The sequence below is a fragment of the Emys orbicularis genome, chromosome 10, assembly GCF_028017835.1.
Source record: "Emys orbicularis isolate rEmyOrb1 chromosome 10, rEmyOrb1.hap1, whole genome shotgun sequence".
Lineage (NCBI taxonomy): Eukaryota > Metazoa > Chordata > Testudines > Emydidae > Emys > Emys orbicularis.
Window position 1 is genome coordinate 83960708 of NC_088692.1, and position 25838 is coordinate 83986545.

Here is a 25838-nt window from a genome sequence, read left to right on the forward strand (position 1 = left end):
AGGTTCAGGCAGTTTTCCAGAACAATCCTATAAATACCTTGGTAGAATCGGTTCTAGGAAGGTGTTGTAATCATACCTCAGCTACTAGCAGTGAAAAACAGCAGTTACTATAGACTGATAGCGTGGAAACAGAATTGTCTGGAGTCAGGTAGGGAAGAACAAAATCAAAGCAAACTCTGCCTGGATGCAGTTCAGTATCTGGAAATTCTGTATGCTCAGAAAATAACCAGTTCTTAAACCCAATGTGTTGTAGGTGCTTTAATAAATGTGGTTATGACATGCAAAATAATGTGTCTACTGATCTTCAGAGGTGTGGAATACCCAGTGAGGTCAAGTTGTATTGTGTAGATGCTCCCACCTCTTAGGATCTTGATGAATGTAGTGAATTAGGCCTGCTATACACTGGGAATTTACTTCGGTATGGCTGTGTCTCTCAGGGGTGTGAAAAATCCACAGCCCTGAGAGACGCAGCCTAAGTTCTCTGTAAGCTGCACAGCAGCCTATTTAGCGCCCCGCAAGTGTTCAAAGAACCCGCCCAGGGATCAGCCGGGGGAGCAGCGCCCCCTGGCCCCACCTAGCCCGGCCTCCAACCTGCTGCAGATGGGGCACCCCACCCTGTCCCAAACCCGGCCAGGGAAGGGGCGCCTATCCTGCGGCCCCAGAGCTGCTGCAGTGGGGAGAGGCGCCTCTTCCCCCCCCCCCAAGCCCAGGTGCTGCTGCGAGGGGAGAGAGCTGGAGGGAGTCCTCTCTCCCTGCTGGAGCACTCTCCTGCACCCCAAACCCCTCATCCCTCACCCCAGAGCCCGCATCCCCAGCTAGAGCCCTCACACCCCTGCATCACAACTCTCTGCCCCAGCCCTGAGCCCCTCATCCCCGGCGCCAACCCAGAGCCCACACCCCTGGCCAGAGCCCTCACACTCTCTACCCGAGTTCTGAGCCCCTTCCCACACTCCGAACTCCTCGGTACCACCCCCACCACATGAATTTTGTTATGTGCACCAATGTGAAAGTCATGTGTCACACATCATCTCCATATTGGTGCACGTAACAAAATTCATTCCACACATGGGTGGGAAAAATTAGAGGGAACACTAGACGCAGCTATAGTAACCTAACCCCCAGTGCAGAAACACACTAGAATTCTCCCATTGACCTAGCTACTGTCTCTTGAGGAGGTGGATTACCTGTGTTAACAGGAGAACCCTTCCCGTCAGCTTAGGTGGTGTCTGCACTAAAGTGCTATAGCAGCGCAGTTACGACGGTGCAGCATTTTAAGTGTTGACAAGTCCTTAGTGTGAGTAACAGACATGCACGTCAGTCACTCCATAGTGAACTGACTTTCTGCTTGTTACCTTTTTGGTTTATTCATTTTAAGGTATCATTCTTTTGATTTTTAATTCACTCTAACACTAGAGGAAAAATAATGCCCATGTGCATGGCTGTAATTGAAAAATCTTTTGAACAGCAAAATGCAGCACCAAAGACGGTCTCTGTGGTTTGTACCCCTAAATGGCAGCTGCAAGTGATGCATGGTATTTTATGACTCAGTGGTCCTGTACCCACCTGTGCTTAGCGTTGTTGGGAAGGGAGAAAAAGGCTATGCTACTGAATCTTCCTTCATTACACAGTTTTCTCCCCTTAATCAATCATTAAAACCATGTTAAAAATATAACTGTCATGTAACTAGAAAAAATACGTTCATAGTTTGCAGACTTCTCATGGCAAGGTCAAGATGACGTGTCCTGGTTAGAGGAAGATGCTGTTTCACCTTCTAAGCCACAGCTGTTGTAGGGTCTAAAAAGGAAAAATTATATTTCAGTTTTTATAATATATTACTCAGAAGTCTGTGTGCATGTATGTAAAAATACAAACATAACAGGATATTATTTACTCAGTACTCTCCCAGCCAAAGCATGGCTATGCCACTCTACGTTTCAGGCAAAAGTCGGAATAAACAGATGGGGTTTCCACAGTGCCCTGAAAGTTAACAGATGAATGGCAGTAACATAACATTTCGTTTATACTGGCATACAATTGTTACAATATATAAACACACAAACTTTTGTTAACTGTAGTGTATACATCATAGGCAATCCTGAGCAAACTAATAGAATGTCATTAAAATGTACGCAACTTGGCAGAATCAAAAGATGACAGCATAGGTTGTTTGACAAAGCTAGCTTACCCAGAAAACATTGTTGAATGAATATCTGTACATGTTGCCTTCAATTTAGCTGTCTGATGATGAAGATGTCACACTAGTTACGTTCACTGAGGAAAAATGCTTGTGGTCTTGTATACTGCCACAGAAATAAATTATGAATATTACAGAACAAGTAGTCGTTTTTTTGTTTTTTTTTTAATTTTTAGGTAAAACCCTGCTGGCTCAGACTCTAGCTAAATGCCTTGATGTACCTTTTGCTATCTGTGATTGTACTACCTTGACTCAAGCTGGCTATGTAGGTGAAGATATTGAATCTGTTATTGCAAAACTACTGCAAGATGCCAACTACAATGTAGAAAAAGCTCAACAAGGTAAACTTGGACCATGTATTTTCTGATGTTTGTCCGCAAAATATACATGACCCAATTACATTCTGTAAGTCGGTGCCAAGAATCATTTTAATAGTTTAGCATTCTTGGTATATATACTTGACTTCTATTTGATTCATTAATAAGAATTTTCAAAACTTAGTAAATTAATTTTTAAAATGATTATGAACAGGTGTAACAAGTTATTCCTTCCTTGTTATCCAGCAAGTTGCTTATGTAACATGCAGCATTCTGTAACATTGCTATAGCAATCTCTTCTATTTAAGATGGCACTCTTCTCTGTGCATATATAATCTTTCTCTCTTACAAATAGCATCTTCTCTAAATATATTCCTTGTACTTTAGGAATTGTTTTTCTGGATGAAGTAGATAAGATTGGCAGTGTGCCAGGCATTCATCAGTTACGGGATGTAGGAGGAGAAGGCGTCCAACAAGTAAGTATGCAGTTTTTATTTCAGCCTTGTAAATCAAATCATTAAAGTACATGAAGTCCCTGATGTTGTCTTGTCATGTTGCAGATATTGTATGTGTATAGATTCATATTTCATTAAATTCTAGGGTTAATCAAAAGCCCCTTAACCCCCATTCTGCTCTCCACCTCCCTCACCCCCCCCCCCCCAAAAAAAACCCCCTCAGTGGAATTGTTTTATTAGAAATCATCCTTATCTGCTTTCAAGTATCAAGTTACATAAACTAAAAATCACTACGTGCTGTTTTTTCACTTTCTCCAAAACCCTTCATCACTGATGTCTCATAGAAAAATTTGAAAAACATTTTTAGAAACAATTCTTCTCCAATGGGAGGTGGTATGTAGAAGATGAGCAATCTAGGTTTTGTTCCCATCTCTGCCACTGGCTCTTGATGTGGCCTTGGAAAAAATTCTCAGGTACTCGGGACCTGTGGGCCAAGTCCTGCTTGTCATATTCAGGTGGTCAGACTCATTGAATTTGGTGTGAGTAGGTTACAGGATTTGATGTGCATTCTGTTCTAAAGCTATAATGTGGATTCTTTATTTACTGCCTTTACCTCTCTGTTTTTACTTAGGGCTTGTTAAAGTTACTAGAAGGTACAATAGTAAATGTTCCAGAAAAAAATTCCCGTAAGTTACGTGGAGAAACAGTGCAGGTTGATACAACAAATGTCCTCTTTGTAGCTTCTGGTGCCTTTAATGGTCTTGACAGAATCATCAGCAGGAGGAAAAATGAAAAGGTGAGAACACATTGTTTTAGAATAGCTCTTTTTAGCTATATTGAAATGATTTTGGGAGGGTTATCTGTATTTTTAGAGACCTCTAACTGCACCTAGAAAACTGAATTCTAGTGCTAAAAAGTTAATTGTGAAGGTGTTGTAATGTCCCGTAATTTTTAAAAATGGGGTTCCTATGTGAACCATTCTGTTGGGGAGGTGTCCTACTATCACATTTCCTTTAAACGTATGATATGATGCATAGAAAGCTTGAAGCAGAGAGCAAGCATTGGGCGCGCGCGCACACACACACACACACACACACACACACACACACACACACACACAATTTAATATTCTATTTAATCCCCCTTATTTATCAGCAATTGGAGACACACGACCTCGCTCTTTTTTGGATGACATAATAAACCTATGTAGAGCTATATTATTGGGTCAGTTTCCCATTTCCAGCAGATGTCTAAATAGGGTGACCAGATGTCCTGTCTTTAAAGGGACAGTCCCATTTTTGGAGACTTTTTCTTATATAGGCGCCTATTCTCTTTTCCCCTCCCCCCTCCGTCCCGTTTTTTCACAGTTGCTATCTGGTAACCCTATGTCTACAGTTCTGACTCCAAGCTTTGTAAAGCTTTTTGGTGTAGTTTTTTTTTTATTAGAAGTTCATCTGTTTCACTTTGGAAGAGTACTTTTTATTGTTATCAGAGGGTACTCGTATCACATAGCTAGTTAGTACCAGGTATGTAATGTAATCACATCTTAATTTGTGAAAAGTATATGATTCTTTCATGCCTGATCAGTAGTCACTATGTGTTAGTGCCTTGTCGAGAGAACTAAAGTTACAACAGGTTTCTGTTAATTCATACAACATTAAAATGAAAGCCCTTTATACATACATTCTTGAAACAGTTAATTTGTAATTAAAGCTGATTGGTCATTTCAATTTATAGTGCTGTCATTGATGTATTCTAATATGCACATGCCACCAAATTTATATAAAGCAAACATGTAACTGTAGCTTTTTCATGAACATGCAGTGTTTATTTTGCAGTATCTTGGTTTTGGCACGCCATCTAATTTGGGGAAAGGCAGAAGGGCTGCTGCTGCAGCTGACCTCGCTAACATAAGTGGGGAGTCCAATACACAGCAAGATATTGAAGAAAAAGATCGCTTGTTGCGGCATGTGGAAGCCAGAGATCTCATTGAATTTGGCATGATTCCGGAGTTTGTGGGACGTTTACCTGTGGTGGTTCCCCTGCATAGCCTGGATGAGAAAACACTTGTACGGATTCTTACTGAGCCAAGAAATGCTGTTGTTCCTCAATACCAGGCATTATTCAGCATGGACAAGGTTCGATTTTTTTGTGTCTTACTAATTGACATCCTTTTGGTATCCTTGTTATGGAATTCATGTTAAGGCTTTTTCAATATAAAGATATACTGTCTGCTTTATGACTAAAGAAAATAAACTCATCGTCTTATCAAAGAATGGTAAGTAATGGGAGTTGCATAAATCCCCACTCATTGGGAGAATCCCTATTCATTGCCTCAGTGACTACATTAGTTGCTTGGTTTGGTGCCAGGAATTTTAATTTTCAGGGATAAAGAGATTAGCAAGATCTTATTACATTTATTGGGCTTCTCTTAAGTAATCAAAAAACTACATGAGAAACGTATTCTTTATTTTCAATATCTTAAGACTACTGTATCATATTTGGCCAACTGTGTATGCTGTAATTTCTTGTAAAATTGTTGAATTTTCAGAATATCTATCTTCAGTGTAGGAAAACATTGCCTAGTCTCACTAAAGGAATTATTAGCGTTATTCCATTAGCTAGATATTTTTGTGTTCTGTTTTGGAATCAGGTTTCAAAGCTATTTTGATTTGAGTAGCTTATGGCTTGGGGAAAGGGTTTTTCCTAATCTGCTATGCCTCCACTTTTTGCTTCCTCGGAAATAGGCCTCTTAATCATAGTCTTCCCCTCAGAAGTGTTAAAGTATGAGATGCTTGAAATTCTTTCTAGAAACTGCAAACATTCCAAGGCACATGCTAAATTTCACTAATCAGCTTGCCTTTATTGTAGCGTATTCCCTTCACTCATCATTCTCACATTTGTTTGTTGTCTAGTTAAATTGTAAACCCTTTGCAGGGACATTGTCTTCATATCTGTCTCTATAAAGCACCTAGTGTATTGGTACTATAGAAAAAATAATAATCTGGCCTTTTTCTAATAATGTGTATTATAACACATTAGTACCTAATTCAAGAGCCTGATCTATACTAGAAAATTTTAAATTGATTGATGCTCCTGCAGCATTTGTAGAACACTGTTCACACACAAAGAAGCTTCCAATGTTCTACCCAGTTATGAGACCAGATTCTTTCAGAAGATTTAATAACTAGTTACAATTTAATTGGTTCAGTCTGAACCAGTTTAGTGCCACTGTGGATGAAGACAAGCTGAAACTGTTCAGCTAGTCCTCCCACTACAGTCCAGGCATGCACAAGTGTTCTTGCGAAATCTCCCTGAACGGACAGAGGACGTTGCAGTGGAAATGTTTTAGGACAGCACTGGTGTGTGGTTGCAAGGCAAAACTTAAAAGTAATTGTCTTAAAATTAAATGGCTTCTGGGGAAACATTTTAACTGGTTTGTACTTAAACTCATTCCATACAAATGGTTCTGTTACAAGTGTTTGGGTCTGTAGTGTAGACAAGACAGAGAGGCCAGTAGTAAATACACCTGTACAGAATCTAAGCAAATGGCCTTCATAACCCGTTATTCATCATTATTGCTTTGTGTTGAATGCATCCTAGTCACTTGACACATATGCAGTCATATTGAAATGGTAGGAGAAAACCTACTGTAATTGCAACTGAAAAGCAGGTACCTGAAGATTTTTATCTAATACAAACAAACTGAAAATTATCTGCAAACCATATTTTATTCCATTCATGACAACTCAGCCCTCTAAATTAGGTGCAGATTTGTCCCATTTTTTTTGTAATACACATTAGCATTCGTATTTATATAGCTATGGTTTTCTTGTTGCTTTACTTGCGCAGTCCAAGGAACCTGTCCCAAAAAAAAAAATCTAAAAAAAAAAAAAAAGGTGGGAGGTGCAAGAGCAGAAGATGGCAAAATCATCAAAGAGCTTCTGTTAACATCTGTTCTATGGTGAATACATTGTTTAGGTAACATTTCCAAAAGATGAATTAGAAGTGCTACTTAATGAACTAGCTATTTAATAATAATATTATTATTTTGCAAAATGTATTTATTGTTAAATGAAAGATGGGTAAACCAGGGATTTAGGAGAGTTACAAATGAAGTAGTTAACAAAGTTTAATGTATTCTTATGTATGTAGTGTGAATTGACTGTTACTGAGGATGCATTGAAGGCTATAGCCAGACTGGCGCTAGACAGAAAGACTGGTGCAAGAGGTCTTCGATCTATAATGGTAAGTGTGCAGCCGTTTTTAGGGGGTATTATCAGCCTCAATAGGTGTAGAATAGATAATGTATTTTGAATGTAAGTATTCTTCTTGCCAAGACAACTTATGCTTAAAAAAGGATCTCTAGGCAGGATGTTAAGATCTGCAAAGTAAATTTCTTCCTAATGACAATAGCTAGTCAGATTTCTTCCAGTATAGTATCCACTATTATGAAGTGACTCTCAGAACTACTTTTGTGCGAAGCATTGTATACATTCTTTTTTTACTTTTCTCTTTGCTCATAGGAAAAGTTGTTGCTGGAGCCCATGTTTGAAGTACCCAATTCTGACATTGTATGTGTGGAGGTTGACAAAGAAGTTGTGGAAGGCAAAAAAGAACCAGGATATATTAGGTAACATAGGAATTGCAGTTCCAACCAGACTAATAGTCTAGACAGTCAGTCAGCCGGTGCCTCATACAAATGTTGTGTTTTTTTTTTTAATAAAATAAAATTCTACACACATACATGTTCCAAAAATAATCTTCCGACTTTGTGTACATCATACATCGTTGGTAGATATAGGGCACTTAATGCATATTCTGTACTAGTGATTTTGGATTTTATTACTATTGTTACATATTACATACTAAATCTAAAACTATAAAATTATTTTGTAACTTTTAAATTTAAATGTATTACATTCTGTTTTTAACTCTTCCCAGTGTGTGTGTGTTTCTTTAGAAACAGAAAACAAAAAGTGCATGATGAGTTAATTGTGACTATATCACTAAGGCTATTTAAGTGAGTGGTGGTGTATTTGCTGAAAAGAAAAAATTCTGTGTTCTGTGAGGGCTCCAGGACACTGGAACTTGCTCCCCCTTCCTGGGTTGGAAATAGCTGAATTTGATGATCTAGGCATGCTGCAAAATACATCTGTTTGATAATATTTTTGAGATGCCTCAGGGATGAAGGGAATGGGATAAAAAGGTGTTCCTGCAGGTAGGTGGCTGGTTGGCTGAGTTCCTGTTGAAATTACTACTTTAATTCTGCTGGGATTTAATGATTTTATTAGATCTTGGATATGTTTTTTCCCCCCCTCAATCTAAATAAATAGCAGATGACGTGGAGAGGGGAGGGACAGTTCTGTGTTTAACATACAGGACTGGGAGTCAGGTTTCCTGGTTCCTGTTTCTCACAAGATTCCTTGTGTGACCCTCAGGAAGCTGCATAGCCTCTCTGTGCCTCAGATTCCCTTTCTGTGCAATGGAGATGTAACATACAGCACTGGTAGAGTTCCCCGTGGCTGAACACTCATCAGGCTGCTGTAGTGAGCCTCACACACTGGACCCATGTGTTCTTAAGCTTCCTGGGGTCTCTGTAGGCAGCAGCACTGTTTCTCTCCTTGGCCTCTTGACACATTTCCGTCTTAGAAATGGGACCATGTGACCAAGCTGTCCTAGGCCCAGAATCCTGTCTTCCAGTAGCAGCAGATGCCAGATGCTTCAGAGGGAATGAACAGAACAGGGCAATTATTACGTGATCCATCCCTGTCTCTGGGGTGCCCAGTATTCTTCTGCACATGGCTTCTCAAAATCATGGAGTGTCTGTCTCTCCCTGCCCCCCTCTAAGGCAGCTAGCTTCCTCCATCCTCAGCAGATTCAGCAGTAAAACAGGGCTACCTGTTACAAAGGCATGCTCCTCTCTCCTGTCCAATGCTTCGTCCCAAAGCCTGCCCTTGGTTCTATCTGAGAGTCCTTTTTAAATCCCTGCTTTGTCACCCCTGCCCCTTTGTCTTGTTTGGTGATTTTCCACTCTCCCCTCCCTGCAGAGAAGTTCAGGGAACTGTTCCTCTGAGCTCCAGCCAACCCATTGTCCCAATGGGTTCCCACCTGAATAGGCAACCCATTACGGTTTAACAACCGAGCACCATCCCTGATCTAGCAGGTACATGACAAAGCACCTGCCAACTGGTGGCTGACTCACTACACCAGCAGTTCCTGAACTGTGGGATTTGAGGTTGCGCCATCAGCCGATGGGGTGCGGCAATCCCTAGTATGCAGAGAATGCCATTTTACTTCACACAGCATGATCTTGCATGCATGGTCATGTGTGAGGTGTTCTTCAAAATGGCATCCTCCATGCTGTCTGGGGTCCCAGGAGGAAATATTTCACTAAAGTGGTGTCATGCCAGCAAAAAGTTTGGAAACCTCTGTTGTACACATTAAAGCAATTCATATCATCAACCGGAAGTCATAAGTTGTATGTAGACAGATTCCCCAAAACAACATAGGAGATAATACTATTATTTATCAAGTCAGTATTGAGGCTTAATTCTGAGGTGCTCAACCTGCAGATAGAGAGGGGATTGTTGAAGTACGAAGTGTTATCTTCAGTAATACTTGCGTTAAGTATTAGGAAGTGCACTGCAAAATAACTGGGAGCCTGCAGTGTTTATTGGAAATTTAAACTTTACCCTGTTTATTTCTGGTCATTTAATTTGTGATAAAGAATGTAAATAATTTTTCCTTTTCAAGCAAGTAAATAAGGTTTAACCAGTGAATTACCTTCCCAAGAGACATTTGAGACCAGTATTTAAAGCAGCACACATGCCATATCCAACTTGAAATGATGCTTTATGGAATACCTGTCTGTGAGGAGCCATGGTAATCCTACCAGCATTCTCCTCTCAACTTGTAAAATATGTGATCAATTCTTTTTAATTGTAGGGCTCCGACTAAAGATACATCTGAAGAAGAGTATGACTCAGGAGTTGAAGAGGAAGGTTGGCCTCGTCAAGCAGATGCTGCAAACAATTAAATAGTGTCAGTGTTCTCCTGCATATAGTGTGCTTGGTTATTTTTAAGATCATTATCTGGCATTACAGTCTGATACTGAAGGCATTGGCTCTATCCTGGATATAATACATGGTCAAAAAAGTTGATATTTTAAAAAAAATCAGATCATGTATTGTAACATCACATTGATTTATTCAGTGGACATTATTTGGACTTCAGTAGCATAATGTTCAAATATAAATTGTACATTACGTTTTGTTCAGTTTTTAAATAAATGTGCTTTAACAAACAATTCTAGAAAGCAAAGGTGGTGTTGCTTAAACAATGCAGGTGTCGCAAATAGTTAATTTTACAATAATGTTACTCTACACATGGGAAAACAAGTTTAATATAAAATAGAGGATAAGCAAACTTAATTTTGCATATATTTCACTCACTTGGGTTAAGTTCATTCACTGTAAATGCCAGTGTTAGATTTATGTACATTTGGAACCCAAATGGATGCTGGAGAGACTTGTTACATTTGTCATGAAAAATTTCCTAGAAACTGGATTTTGAAAAAGAAATCAGATGTGTTTTATGACTTTTTTTATGCAACTTTGCTAAAATGTAACATTAACTAGTTAAAATAATTGGCTGCAGTACCAAATGTCATGTCATATTATTTACTTACCTTAGCATCACATGTACATTTTAACGGATCCTTTAGAATACTGTGAAAGCAAGTGGAACCAGAAGTCTGAATTTCTTTTGGAAGGAAACAATTTACAGGAAGTAGAAGACCATGTGGATTTAGACTTTAAAATGGCCTAAAAATTTAAATATTAATGTTCTATGTAGTACATTTTGTTTAAAGTATTGGAACTATCATGCATCAGTTTTTTGGTGCCAGATATTTGCCCACCTATCTTCTTATAACATTAAGAGATGAAAGAAAGTAAAGTGAATGTATAGTATTTTTGATGTAATCAGTAGAGACTGTTCATATGACAGTACTTTTTTTTTTTTTTTTTTGTTAAGTTATATGCTTAAATGCTGGTGTTGCATCTTGTGTTTTTTGTCTCTTGGTTTTAGACTTTCAGCAAAGCAAAAAAAAGCCCTAACTTGGTTTTACACTCTAATTAACTTGATCCTTTAGGAAAACATTTGTAAAACACTAAGGGACTTGTATCTTTTTGATTATTTCAGAAATTAAAATCTATGCTGACAACTTCGATGTTTTGTTCTTCCTAGCAATATGTGGCTCTAAGTTATGCTGACTTTTGTTAAGTTTTGAGTCAAGCTAGTTAATTTAATTAAAACACTCTTACAGTTTTTAGGCTAGGAATACAGTGAATGTTTTAGATCAGAATGGGTACTGTTCTATTGGCCCACACCTTAATTCTGAACTACTAGTGAAGAAATGAACATGGTTTGTCAGTCACGTAATACATACATGCTTATATAGAATGGATACAATAAATATAGATTTAATCAGTTTTTCTTCTGGTTAAACTATCCAGTAATGGTTCAGGAAAGGCTGCTCTCAGGGTTCAGGATACTTCCAGGAGAAGCAACCATAGTTAGTTTACTGTAGATTATAATATAGACTTCCAGTTTTGGTAACTTTGTTAACCTCATTTTCCTTTTTGTAGAATGAAAATTCAAATAGTTTTTAATTCTATTAATTCTTTTTTTAAATGATTGAGAAATGTTTTAGTGAAAATCATTAAACAACTTAGTTTAATATGTAATCATGAAATGTTTTTAAACAAATGCGGTATAACTACAATTTGTACTTCAAAAGCAGATTTGGCATTTGAATAAAACAAAGCAAATATTCATGAATTACAGATTTCTGTAGATGAAGCATGAGACTTAAGTAATGGCACATAAAATGATTAAAACATTTTCCAGAATGCTTGAGTTCAGGATCCTCATTAAAAAGCTGAATTAGTTATATATTTACATATTGAACTTTCACAGATGAGTCCACTTTCATATTTTTAAGACGGTTTTGAATCTATATAATAGAATAAAGGTTTTTTGGGAATTATGCAAGCTAATCATGACTATTTTCATATTCTTAAAATTTAAAGGTACATATAACAAAAGTACAATAAAAAAGTAAAGTAGCTATAACTTGGGAGAATGAAATCTGTTTAATATAAATTGCCTTTGGTTATCCACCTTAGTATTGTCAGGTAAATGCTTCTTCCACTAATTGTTTAATTAAAAAGTTACCTAATTGTAATAGGTTCTTAAAGGCCATCCTCTTGCATCTTCATGCTCATTTGAAATCTTATCAAGTTGATACAGTGGGGAATGAGCTGTTTTAGAGCTGTCTTCTATATAGTTAGTTACAGACAGTAATTGCCTTACTGAAATGCTTGCTTTATCTCCTCTTTGGATACTGGTGAGCCAAGGGAAATGGCTGACTTAAATGAAACGCTGTGTCCAAAATAGCAAGAAAAAGGCTAGAATGATGGTATAAGTAAAGTATAAGTAAAGATCAGTGCTTTTTTTTTGGAAAATGCACCAAACCAATGTTTGTGATGGAAAGAGGGAAGAAGAGTTTTATATGTGTATACATCTCATTGAGAAAGTACATTGTGTTAGCAATTGTGGCAGTTATCTGTGTCAATTCCTTGCACCTTTGATGGAATGCGTTGCATAATGGACCCCGCCAAAGGTCTAGGAGAAGAGGTTGGATTTGGCTTTTTGCAAAGAGTTTTACAAATGTGACTATTTGTTCATTACCTCTGGGGACACGAATGTGTGAGGGGAAATTCTAGGAGCCAGCTGGAGAAGACTTTCAGCAGGCTTCAAAAACATTTCAGACTAAATCAAACCAGTTCTCCGCTGTTGTGGATAGAGAAACTGAAAAGGTTCAATTAGACCCTCACCCCACTGTTTCATTTAGTACTCTCTGTGCAATCACAGCTTCACTGCTCCTGGAAACTGAGCTGGGATGGGGTTTATGGGAATGGGATAGATATCCATACTCCGTAGCTGAAAGGATTTAGACTAGCAGGAGTGTGGCTGGGCCAGGCAAACCTACCGCAGAGCAGTTCTTCAACTGCTAGTTTGGCTAGAATGAACATATTGAAGCAGCTGGGAGTAGACTGGTGCACTATAACAAACTTTTGACCACTTCCCTGGAGCAAACAAGGCCACACTAGTAGTTAACCATGTCAACGCATATATTTTTCTGACTTGGCTATATTAAGTAATGTGACTTGTAACAGTCAAATAATACATGTTGATTTGTAATTACCAGTCGTGCATTAATTCTGCTCCTTCTTGTGACATTCTCCTACTGTTGCCTGCCACATCTGTGCACACGCAATAGCCCGATCATTGCACTCTGCTAGGTCATGGGAAGAGGATTTGCACTCAAGTAGCTGGTATTGCAGATGTATTGAGGCCAGCTGTATAGCCCCACTTGACCATTGTGACGCTAGTTGGCCACCTCCAAGGCAGAGTCAATTAAGGCAATGTCATATACTTAGGGCCCTACCAAATTCACAATCCATTCTGGTCAATTTCACAACCATAGGAGTTAGAAATTAGTCAATTTCATGTTTTCAGATGGGGGTTGTAAAGCTGTTGTGTGTGGGATTGCCACCCTCACTTCTGAGCTGCTGTCAGAGCTAAGCTCTGAAGGCAGCAGCGTTGGAGCCTCCGTCAGCTGCAAGAGATTCCAGGAGGTGGATATGGGTCTGATCTCCCCGGTGCTGCTGGGAGGCAGCTGGAGGCTCCTAGGCCTGGTCTACACTAACCCCCAAATTCGAACTAAGGTACGCAACTTCAGCTACGTGAATAACGTAGCTGAAGTCGACATACCTTAGTTCGAACTTACCACGGTTCAGACGCGGTCCACACGCGGCAGGCAGGCTCCCCGTCGACTCCGCGGTACTCCTCTCGCCGAGCTGGAGTACCGCAGTCGAGGGCGAGCGCTTCCGGGATCGATTTATCGCGTCCAGACCAGACGCGATAAATCGAACCCGGAACTTTGATTGCCAGCCGTCGAACTACCGCGGTAGTGTAGACCTGGCCCTAGCTACTAGTCCCAGCTGAGCTGGGGAGGGACCGGACTTGCTCTTCACCTGCACTGTGGTTCTCTGGGGGAGATCAGACCCACCTCTAGGTACCTCCCCCAACTGCAGGGTGCTCCCAGCTGCACAGGGGAGATCAGACCCACCTCCACCTCTGGCAACCTGCGGCTGCAGAAAGATCCAGGGCTGCTGTTTAGTCCCAAATCTTCCTGCGGGTGGGGTAGATTCAGGAAGGTGGCTCTGATGTGCCTGTGAGCATGGCTGTGCAGGGGAAGAGTTAAGTCCTGTGCTGCCCCAGCCTGGCAAACTAGCAGCTGGAGACAGGGACATAATCGTACCCCTCTCCTCCCTTCGGGTAGCTAGATTTCACAGGGGAGGTCTGATTTCATGGTCCATGACACATTTTTCATGGCATAGGATTTGGTAGGGCCCGATGTATACTCCAGGCTGATTACGTGAGGTGGTAGGTGCTTGACTGGTAGGAGCCAGAGTGCACAGGTTACAGGATCGTTCTCTGCTCTTGTTTGCAATAACTGACTCCTTGTCTGCTTGAGTGACAACGTTAGGGGTAGAAGGGTGGCAAGAAAACTTTGTTGTGATTTCAGTCGACTCACTATTGGTATTCTATAGCAGATCTCTTGGAGTGATGCAGGGTCTTGGTCACTCAACTCTACTACTAACTTCCCAGCATATATCAGAACCAGCTCTAGCAGTGAGGAAGGTAGAGGCTTTTGATGTGGACAGGTTTAAGGCAGCAGGTTTCTTAGGGGGAGGGGATCATGCCCGTTCTGCGCTACGCTCTCTGCAATGTGGGACCCCTTCCAGCACGCTGCAGGAGTAGATGTGCATGAGGAAAGGCCGGGCCATGGTTTTAGAAATGACATGGTTGCAGTTGCTTTCTGCTGTCACCGGCTGAACGGAGCAGAGGGGAAAGAGGTAGTGTGACTGATACACCTTCATGGGCCTTTTAGAAACCCCTCCCTCCAGACACATGGATAGGTTTTCCTAATCAGCCCTTGCCCAGACCCTTTTCCTTCCTACACCTGCATAGCACCTCCCACTTTTCCCCTCAGATCCCTCCCCTTCATAAATATTCATAGGCTGGCCCCCACCGCCCATATATACATATTTATAACCCTGCCCCTACTGCTCCTGGGGAAGGCGCCCCGCGCGTGCTGGCTCCTCCCCGCCGCCAGGGGGCGCTGTGAGCCGCCGGAAGCGCTCGCGCCGGCTAAGGGCGAGCCGGGCCCCTCATGTCTCAGCCGCCGCTGCCCTTCGCCGCCCGCTTCGCGGGGCCGCCGCCGCCCCCCCAGTACCGCTGCTTCCCACCCCCGGGGGGGCTGTTCGCGCCTCCCCCCGCCGGCGGCCCCTTCCCGGGAGCCCAGCCCCCGCCGCCTCCCCCCTTCCTGCCGCCCCCGGCGGGGGGCCCCGAGCTGCCCCCCGGCCGCCACCTCCCCGCGGGCGGCCCCTACTTCCCCGCCCCCGGGGGAGGCTGCGGCCCGGCTCCCCTCGGCCGGGAGGCGGCCCCGCGGCTCCTGTTCCCGGCCCCGGGGCAGCCGCCCTGGCAGCCGGGCCTGCCGCCGCCGTGGGGCGAGGGTAGCGCCGAGCCGCGGGAGGCGGCCGAGGGGGAGGAGGAGGCCGCCCTGAGGCAGCGCGATGAGCTCTGGCTGGCCCAGTTCCTGGCCCAGCGGCGGCCCCGCCCCCGCGGCTTCCCCCCGCCCCCGCCGGGCGCCCCGAGCCTCAGCCAGGCCCGGCAGCTGGCGGCGGGGGCGCTGCGGCCGGTGGCCCAGCTCGCGGGCCTGTGCCGCGCCCTGCGGCAGCAGGAGGCCGCCGCGGACGAGGCGGGCTGGGGCCAGGCCCACGGCCAGGCCCGCGCCCTGCTGAGCGAGCTGCGGGAGCAGCTGCGGCCCCTGCGGGAGCCCGGCTACCTGGGCGAGCTGCGGCGCAAGGCGGAGAAGGCGAGGAAGCGGCGGCTGCGCCTCCGCAAGAGGAAGCAGGAGGCCGAGGCGGCCCGGGAGGAGGAGGCGGCCCGGGCGGCGGAAAGGGAGGCCAGGATCGACCGGTGGCGAGCCAAGTGCGTCCAGGAGGTGGAGGAGAAGAACCGGGTACTGCACCCCGTCCCTTAGCGCTGGGGGGAGGGAGCCCCGAGGGGCGAAACTGGGGCACTGAACGGGCCACTCCCCCCCCCCCCCCAGTCGATGCTGTACCACTGCCCGGGGCTGTCCCGGGGGGCGCTCAGGGGTGCTGAGAGCCATTGAACCAACCTATAAACCCTGTAAACCATCTAATCACACGAACCCAAACAGCCTTGCCCCTTTGCCTGCCCCTTCCCTGAGGTCCCGCCCATTCTCTGAGACCCCGCCCTCCCTCACTTTCACCGGGCAGGGGTTGGGGTGTAGGAGGGGATGTGGGGTGCAGGTTCTGGGAGGGAGTTTGGGTGCAGGAAGGGGCTGGGGTAGGGATTTGGGTTGCGGAAGGGGGTATGAGGTGCTGGCTCTGGGAGGGGACTCAGGGCAGGGGGTTGGGGGTGTGGGATGCAGGCTCCGACTGGGTGGCACTTATTTTGGGCAGCTCCTGATCGGCAGAGCAGCGGGGCTAAGGCAGGCTCCCTGCGGGTGCAGCCCCGGGGCCGCCCCTGCAGCTCCGATTGGCTGCAGTTCTCTGACAGTGGAGTTGCCGAGTCAGCGCTAGGGGCAGTGCGTAGAGACCCTCTGTTCCCCACCCTCCCCATGCTGGCTGCTTCCAGGAGCAGCACAGGGCCAGGGCAGGCAGGGAGCCCGCCTTAGTCCTGCTGTGCTGCCGGACTTTTATCAGCCTAAACTCCTAGTTTGGTTTCACTAGCCTCCGGGAGATAGAGCCCGATTCTGGGAGACTCCCGGCCAATCTGGGAGGGTTGGCAACCCTGGTAGGGTGCTGCTACACCCCCCGGGTTTGAAGTGGTTTCCAAAACTACTTCAAGCCAGGGAGTGCGGCAGCATCCCTACTTCTAGCACCTATGGGGGTGCTGTGCTTTTGAGATGGTCCTGACCATTGGTAGTCCTTAAAGATCCACTGGGGGCATTGACTCTGCTTCTCTGGCCAAATCCTGACATGGCTGATTGCATTCAGTCTACATAAAATTTTCCCTGCAGTTTCACCTGGACACAGTTCTTCCTTTCTAGTCCTAAATGTGTTGCCATGTGCCAAGTGGCTGCTGCGTTCCATCGTAGCTATATTAAATTGGAGAGTGCACTGATCCTTGGTGTATCCCTTAGCTACCTCATTGGCGTGTTTGTAAGGCTTATATGCTTTGCCCTCCTCTAATGAAAGTTCCAAGAAGTGTGTGGAATTATTATAATTCTCATTTATTTATTTATTTTGTGCAAGTCTTGTGAAATTTAGTAACATTCTTAAAGCTCCTCTTTCTGGTGTCAAGGGATTATGTGAAAATCCTTGCTTTCATTTTTTTTTTTTTTTAAGTAATTTCTAGCCCTTGTGCTTGCAGAGGAAAGCTTGAGAATGTGACCCGAGTATCCTCTAGAAGATGCTCAGGCCCCGTCTGCACTACAGCAGCACAGCTATGGCGCTTCCTACAGCAATGGAAAGGGTTTTTTCATCGTTGTAGTTAATCACCTCTCCGAGTGGCAGTAGCTAGGTTGGCAGAAGAATTCTCTCATTGACCAAGCCATGTCTACACTAGGGGTTAGGTTGTCTTAACTAGCACGCAGGGATGTGAATTTTTCACACCCCTGAGCGATGTAGCTGGGTAAGGCTAAATTTTAAGTATATATCAGGCTTCAGAAACCAGAAGGCAAAGAAGAAGAACCTAGAGTGAATTATTTTTTAATGTCATGATTTTTTGAACACTTGGGGTTGGCAATACTGTTGTTGACCCACTGAAAGCTCGATTAATTTCCATAGCATAATTCTCACCATAAGCACTTTGGAAAAGTTTCCCTTTTTTTAGCTCTCCATTTTAGATTTTTTTAAAGCAAAAGATTTATCCTGCATTAGGGGCCTGGAGAGGGGTGGCATAAGAGCCACAATGTCAGCTGTATGCCACCAAGGAGTTACTTAGGATACCAGATCCACTCACTATACAGTTGTTTTGTGTTACTAGAATGGTACAAAGTATGCAGTGCAAGTTCCAAGATCTGACCCTACATGTTTAACCTAGTGCTCTTTACTTACAAACTAGTACATCACCCTGGGTGCCAAATCCCGACCACCCGACGCTTTTGAACGGACCAGGAAATCTTATTTACTTATTGTTATCTTTATTGTTGTTATTTTTATATTATTTTCTTTGGGATCTGGAGTTTGTTCACCAAGACATTTGGATCTTGACAAAAAATAATTGATTACCCCATAGTACATCCTACCATAGGACCTGGATCTCAGTTTTGTTTAATATACATACATCATCTATCATTTTGATGTTCTGTGGACAGAATTTATTAAGGCTTATGTATTCACCAGTCTCTGATACCACTGCCGTGGTGTTGCTCTGCTACTCTCCAATTCTTTAGGCTTCTTTGCCATGGTTTATTTCTTTCTATTAAAAATGACACAGTAGGCAGGACTGACTGACAGACTGACTTCATCTCCATCATTGGAATATTGTTTTGGATTTCACTTATTCCTCTGTTTATCCTATTTGAATTTTCTTTTTAATTTTTGCCCATATAGGTTATTTCATGTTTTCTCTGTACATTCTTCTGTTCACAGGAACGTGAACTTAAAGCCGCAGCAGACAGTGTCTTATCTGAAGTAAGGAAAAAACAGGCAGACACAAAGAGAATGGTGGACATCCTGCGTGCTTTAGAAAAGCTTCGAAAACTGAGAAAAGAGGCAGCAGGAAGAAAAGGTAAATTTTTGGCACTTTGTGATCTATGCAGAAATACAAGAAATAAAACATTTTTAGACAAATATTATGTAGGAATTCAAATATGGCTAGCAAATGTTTTAATTTGGCAAAACTCCATAATATTGAGAATTTTCCATCCTTGCATTAGGTAGCCCCTTCATGATTACCCCTATTTCATTGTTATGTATTAAACCAGTGTTTCCCAAACTTGGGACGCCGTTTGTGTAGGGAAAGCCCCTGGCGGGCCGGGCCGGTTTGTTTACCTGCCGCGTCCGCAGGTCCGGCTGATTGCGGCTCCCACTGGCCGCGGTTCGCTGCTCCAGGCCAATGGGAGCTGCAGGAAGCGGCGTGGGTGGTGGTGTCTGTGGGAGGAGACAGTGCACAGAGCCGCCTGGACAGGAGTGGCCACACCTCCGCCTAGGAGCAGCAGGGACACGTTGTCACTTCCAGGGAGCCACCTGAGGTGAGCGCAACCCAGATCCAGCACCCCAAAATCCCTCCCGCGCCCCAACCCCCTGCCCCGAGCCCCCTCCCGCACCCAAACTCCCTCCCTCTTAGTTAACCAGAATTTTTGACTTACCAGCACCCCCCATTCTTCCAACATGCCAGATAATAAAACTTTCACTGTAATAATAATAATGAATAATGAATAATTACTTCATATTAGGTGGTATTATTAACAATCATAAGTTATATTTATTTAAGCAGTATGTGCTGAGTGTACCCAATAACCAGGCTATCAGGAGCATTTTGTACATAAATAATAAACTTCAAGCATAGAGTACCTGGCTAGTGAGGATTCGGAGGATACTGTGTGAGCAAAAGTTATTCTTTACTAGTTACCTTAAATTCCATTCTTATAGGATAGTATCTCCGAAAGATTGTTGTATAGCATGCAGAATACTACAGTTACACACTTTTCTTTCCAAACTCCTTCTTGACCCACATCATTTTATTGGAGGATAGTCATGAGGAAAATGGGTGACTCCAATATAAGTTCATTGGAGATTCTGCAAAGTCCACTCTCAGTATGAAACTGAAATTAATACCATTTCTGTGATTGAAAATTATAACTTAATTCACTATCTCTGTAGGTGTTTGTCCTCCACCCTCAGCAGATGAAGACTTTGAACATCACATAGAGAGGCTGAGGACACTGATCAGAAAACGCACTGAACTGTATGAAGCTGAAGAGAGAGCATTAAGAGTTATGTTAGAAGGAGAACAGGAAGAAGAGAGGAAAAGAGAAATGGAAAAGAAACAGAAGAAAGAAAGGGAAAAGCTTCTACAGCAAAAACGTGACATTGATTCCAAGTTATTCGGGGATCCAGGTAAATTTCTACATATTTTAGTTCAGTATTGGGGAGTTTTTTTAAAAACAAGTAAGGTTAAAATGCAAATACAACTTTGCTTGGAAAAGCTGATATGTGCTAAAGTTACACTATGAAGAGCAGGAGACAAGATACACAAGTTCGTTCATGCTCTTTCATTATCCTATTTAGAGAGTGTGATAAGAATTGGAAAATTACTTTATGTAGGAGGCAGTGTAGTCACAGTATCACAAACTATGATTTCACCAAACCTTACAAGCCAAGCAGGATTAGGCTGAATTTGGTATTTAAATGGAAGACGTCCCACAACATGTTGATGCGTTAGTATTGGTGATTCAGTGGGTGTCCTTATCCTTTTAGTACGACCCCAATAGCAGTGTGTTCCCAGGGAGGGAGTTTGCTAGTTGAAGTATTGTCTTTTGTATGAATGTAAAAAGTCCTAACCACTTGTAGTCACCAGAAATCCCATAATACTTTTTGTAACACGAATCTATTAATTGGCAAATAACTTTAAACAATAATCATGGAGTGACAAGTGAGATATGGCATCTTTAGGGATCCTAACACTTTTTGATATTAGAGGTCATATCTTGTTGAATGGTTTTCTCATGTATGTCTTTTAACAGATGAGTTTCCCCTCAATCATCTACTGCAGCCCTTTAGACAATATTATTTACAAGCTGAGCATTCTGTTCCAGCCCTCATCCAGATAAGGTAAGAGCAAACATCTTTAGTTTATTAGTGGTAGTGAAGTTGTAGTCTGTCACAAAGAGATTTGTGAAGATGAAATTACAGCATCTGTTGTTTCATTGACCTCCAGAATATCAAGTTTATACCATGAATTCTCATCAGATCTCTTGGATTATAAAATTGGCAGCTCTATTTGCCTAGCTCAGCTTTCAGCTAATATAAATGTATTCCCATCCAAAACACTTCATTAACATAAATTTATAGTTGCTGAAATATATTTCCTCACAATAACCTGAACGTTAAAAAGCAAGCAAATAATAAATTAAGGCAACTTTCACACCCAACACAATATTAATCTCAAAGCATTAGCCCACTACAATCATAACATATAATCACACCAATGCACTCGTGGTCTCTAAAAAAAACTCGTTTCCAAGTCAACAATATTACTGCCCTCTGCACACGAAAAACCCGTTGTGAATCTTCCTGGAACACTTGATCTGCTTTTACATGGGAGTATGCTTACCGTCTCATAGAAAGTTTTAAAATTAAGTTTTACAAACTTTACATTTTATAAAGTTCATAGACTAGCAATATCAGAGCTGCCATCAAACCAGTCTAGAAATGAAGGGTCCGTGTCCTCCTTCTGATCCTAAACTACTGTATAATGATCTACAATGGAGACAAAATGGTACAACCTTTAAAATGAAGGCAGCATACTTACTAGGGTAAAGTGCATGATTTAAAAAAAAATTATATTTATGTCATTTTTAAAATCTAATTCAGGAACATTATGCTTTTGGCTCTTTAAATATGCTGTAGACTTCAGCGTAAAGTGTAGTGAATCTCCATATATAATTGCTAGAAACTTGCATGCTCACTCATGCTCATTTCATGGTTTAAAAATGTATCTTCAAGTTTTTGCTTTGAAGAATGTAATTCAGTAGTACTTTTTTTTATATTAAACAATATAAAAACTCATAATATGTATGTGAATGTATTTTATTAAGGTGTGTGAGAGAGCTTATCACTGAAGTTGGAACAGAACAAATGCCTATCTAAATCTTTTTTCTATTAAAGGCATGAATGGGATCAGTACCTGGTACCAGCTGATCATCCTGAAGGAAGCTGCATCCCTCCAGGATGGGTCCTTCCAACTCTCCCTACCAGTGACACCTGGGCCACTGCTGTTAGATAACTTAATAAGTCAGTCTGAAGTGGTAGGTCCCAAGGGAAAGAAAGAAATATACTGTAAATATGTGCGTGTGTGTATATATATTTTTTTCCTTGAAATTTACACCACCACTTCATTTTTTAATTGTAAAGCATGTGGCAAGACACTGGAGTTGGAATTTCCTGTAGAAAAGCGATAAGGGAAAAAATGTTTTAAACCTCCTGGATCAACAGATAAATATCCAATTGTAAAAGATGGTGTAAGCCATGTGTGTTACTAATGTTGTGGTGCTGTAGAGTTACAGTTCTGTTATGGGCCTTTGTTTAACAAGTCTTTGGATTTGAGGAAATTTGTTTACAATTTGAGTGCATTGTAAGTGGGCTGATATCTTTGCAGAGCATGTGTGTGCAATCAAAATGCTCACAAAATGGACATCCGATTCAGCTATTTCCCTAGCATGTAAGCTTTCAGTTCAGCAGTCATCTCTTTCTTCCCTCTTAACTCTTCTGTTTGTAGAGATATTGAATGACTATCGCCAAAAGAGGTGAATTTCCACAGAAAACTAGTGTTGAAACAAATTCCTATTCCAAACGTAGTATCAAAGTCAGTGAATCTCGATCTAACATTTGACCCTGAAGTTCAAGATCTCTTTTTAAAACAAAAAACAAACAAACAAAAAACAGCCAACACCACATAATTATATAAGTATAGACATTTCTAAGAGTCACTGTGGTCAACCTGAGTTCTAATCTTGACCACCGGCTTGTTTTGTGGCCTTTGGCAGTCAATAAACTCTTTTTGTCTATTTAAGCAAACTGCAAAATAAGAATAATTTCCTACCTCACAAGGGTTAATGTTGTATAGTGAGTTTAAAATGCTAAATATTACTTATATTGATATGCTGTTTAGCCATTATGCATCAAACATAGCTCACAAATGTAAGATTCTTTTTCTAAATAAAAAGTGCAAGCTCCACAGATGGCCTCTCTTTCTTTCAGGCAGATTAGGAGCCAGCTTTGGGCATTATACATGCAGTAATAATCCATGCAGCTTTAAAAATCTAGCTCTTTGATTGTCTCCTGTTCAAAATCACAGTTATTTTTCCTTAGTGAAGGGCTTAAAGGCTTGTTTTCAGTTTTGTTATAAGAATGAAAAGGTTTTTCCCCTCGGGATAGTCATGTATTGCACTGTGTCCAAGAGACACTTTGCTTATAAAACCTGAAATTTTGTATGTGCTAAATCTCCTATAGACTAGACGTTAGAGCCTAATATTCATGTAATACCTGTTCCATTTACATTGTATTTTGTTGTGGTGCTAACAGAAGTATCTTGGCAATCCATAATTGTACCATCAGCAATGCGTGTGGTGGTTTTTTTTTTGTTTTTTTTTTTTTAAATACAGTAAAAGTAATAAAGAAATTATATAAATTCAACTATCTGGTCAAGACTACATACAGTGGAGTCAGTGGGAATTTTAATTTAAGAAAATGAACCACAAACACTATTGAAGTTCTTATTAATAAACACCATAAAGAGAATTCATAAATTATGCCACACCATCTTTAAATCATTGTGTAATTCCTAGGTGTTGCAACACATTGAGGATTATATTTTCATCTAAATGCATTCACAACTCCCATTAAATCTAAAGTGAGTGGAGAATTTCCTCCATTGTACGGAAAACTGTTAATGGTTGGAGGAGTTTGCAATATCTAGGCACGGAGAAGTGAGCTAAGAGCGGCCATCCGTATTTATTCTGAATATCCTTGCTTTTATGGGTTTGTGACACTTTACATTAATTCTTTGGTATATTTATACTAATGTTTCTGTAACTATCTTTTAATTACAGTATTGAAATATTGACTCAGTCTTGAATGTAAAAGGACTAAAAGAGTGTAAATCTAATTTTCTCAGTTTGATGTTTCTGCTGTTTTCCATATTAAAATGTTTTTGTTGATTTAATTTTATGAACAGAAATCAAGGTTATGAAGACATCAAAACTAAAAAAAAAAAAATTAAATCACTAGTAAGCGAGACCTTTTTTCTCATATTTAGTAATATATCAAACATCACTACCTGTCTCTTTCCATACTTTGTTAGTAGAAATTAGCAGTTACAAGTTGAGCTAAACCCTTAAAATGCAAACCGGGGTTTAGATTATTTAAATGCTTGATGGAAGTAGCAGTTTTTGGCATTTTGATCTAAAGAGTGCTAAAATTGGAATAATATCTCCCAAATTGTTATGCTCAAAAAGGTAGATTAGCCATGTGACTATATAGCTTGATAAATAAGCCTACTAGAAAAAAAAAATGTAATGCAAGCTGAAGTCTAATTTATTGTAATTGTTCTTGCTAGCTACTTGCTTTCTTTGTAAGTAGATACCATTTGTAAAATATAATTTGATCAAAAATACAACTCTCATTTTGTAAGTGCATTTTATACTTAAAAAAAATAAAAAATAATGGAAACTGTCAATAATATCTGTTCTCTGAGGGCAAAATTTTCCATGGTCCAGAGGACCAGCACAAGCCTTTGCATCACTTAATCTCCATAGTATGAGGAGGGCTGCTGGCAAAGTAGCTATACAGGGAAACCTCCACAGCTCTTTTTCCCTAAGCACCACAGAAGATTCTGCAGCTGTTTTGTGTACAGGCCAATATATAGGACAGTGATGGGGGCATGCAATGGGATCCGTGTTTATGCTGGTTCTAGTTCTACCGAGCAGATCTATGCAAGTGATTTGGAGTTGCAGTTGCAGGGTTGCAGCCTATGGGCTGGAATAGCATATTGACCCCAACACAAGGGAGTGGATTTAATCTTTCCAACTCACTCACACATCTGCTCCGTCTCCGTGTGATGAAATTCATTTTACCCTAAAACTGCATCAGGAAATCAACATATGCTTGACTAAAATATAGTGGCATATTCAACACCATTTATGTTGTGGCTTTATAAGTAAATGTAAATGTTCATAATTTTCAGCTGAAACTTGTGCCCAGAGCTGAGGTCTGTCAGTATGGGCACACTGAGAATTTCTTACTTGAAAGGGTTAAAATGAGCGTGACATTTTTGCCAGAGAAAATGCAGCAATTGTTGCTTCCATGTGTATTACCTGTAAACACCATATGATATAGGTCATCATAAAGTAATTAAAGGGAATGCCAGGGTTTCTGGTTTACAAAAGGAAAAAAAAAATCTGCTCTTTTTAGCTTTGCGTTATACAGGAAATCTTTACTCTAGAATTTTATTTGCCTTTTTTTCATGGACCACTTGAAAATTGCTGAGGGTCTCGGCAGACCACTTTAATGATCTTTCCAAATGTTGTTTGTACCATTAGCTAACTATTGTAAAGTGCTTTGGATAAAAGCACTATATAAAAAAAAATTAATGTTTTTTTTGTTCTACAAATAAAAGCACACAACTCGCATTTTAATATCAGTAGTCTTACCTTTCTAGTGCGATGGATGTGCCCTCTCTCCTCCATTGCAGCAGCCCCTGAGCTGGGGCTGGGAAGGAGGCGGGTCTCTCTCCCACCACAGAGCTGATGCTGGGAAGAAGGGCCATCCCCAGCAGCTGCAGCTCTGGAACTGGGGAAAGTCACCTCTTTCTCTGACCGCTGCAGCCCTGCACATCCCAAATTCCCCCCCACCCCCTCTTCTCACCCCACTGCCCCCTCCTACCTACCCCCTATTCCCCCCAAGGCCACCACCTCACCTTACATGTGCGTCTTTTCCAGAGTCCATGCGCCTAATTAGTGGAGCCACGCCTGCATGGCCC

The 25838-nt window shown here is 41.7% G+C and overlaps 2 protein-coding genes across 5 annotated transcripts in view; both read left to right on the forward strand.

Annotated features, from left to right (window-relative positions):
* The window catches only part of CLPX (caseinolytic mitochondrial matrix peptidase chaperone subunit X), a 31343-nt gene extending 20152 nt beyond the window's left edge, over positions 1 to 11191 (forward strand). For all 4 annotated transcript variants that reach the window (XM_065411657.1, XM_065411659.1, XM_065411656.1 and 1 more), the window contains 7 exons: positions 2371 to 2535; positions 2899 to 2987; positions 3598 to 3762; positions 4805 to 5104; positions 7122 to 7214; positions 7493 to 7599; positions 9915 to 11191. In XM_065411657.1, coding sequence (XP_065267729.1) covers positions 2371 to 2535; positions 2899 to 2987; positions 3598 to 3762; positions 4805 to 5104; positions 7122 to 7214; positions 7493 to 7599; positions 9915 to 10005 — 1010 coding nt within the window. In that variant the 3' untranslated portion in view covers positions 10006 to 11191. The remainder of the gene's footprint in view (positions 1 to 2370; positions 2536 to 2898; positions 2988 to 3597; positions 3763 to 4804; positions 5105 to 7121; positions 7215 to 7492; positions 7600 to 9914) is intronic.
* A 4082-nt stretch (positions 11192 to 15273) lies between these two features.
* On the forward strand, positions 15274 to 24482 carry PDCD7 (programmed cell death 7). The gene is made up of 5 exons (XM_065411792.1): positions 15274 to 16125; positions 18728 to 18866; positions 19961 to 20197; positions 20824 to 20911; positions 21968 to 24482. The coding sequence occupies exons 1-5, from the start codon at positions 15274 to 15276 to the stop codon at positions 22083 to 22085; spliced, it is 1434 nt and encodes a 477-aa protein (XP_065267864.1). The 3' UTR covers positions 22086 to 24482.
* The last annotated feature ends 1356 nt before the right edge of the window (positions 24483 to 25838 follow it).

Excerpts from the sequence above, each read along its gene's own strand:
- PDCD7 (XM_065411792.1), top strand. The coding sequence starts at position 15,274 with ATGTCTCAGCCGCCGCTGCCCTTCGCCGCCCGCTTCGCGGGGCCGCCG. Across the intron at positions 16,126-18,727 it reads AGGTGGAGGAGAAGAACCGG|GAACGTGAACTTAAAGCCGC; the intron begins GTACTGCACCCC and ends TTCTGTTCACAG. Across the intron at positions 20,912-21,967 it reads CCAGCCCTCATCCAGATAAG|GCATGAATGGGATCAGTACC; the intron begins GTAAGAGCAAAC and ends TTTCTATTAAAG.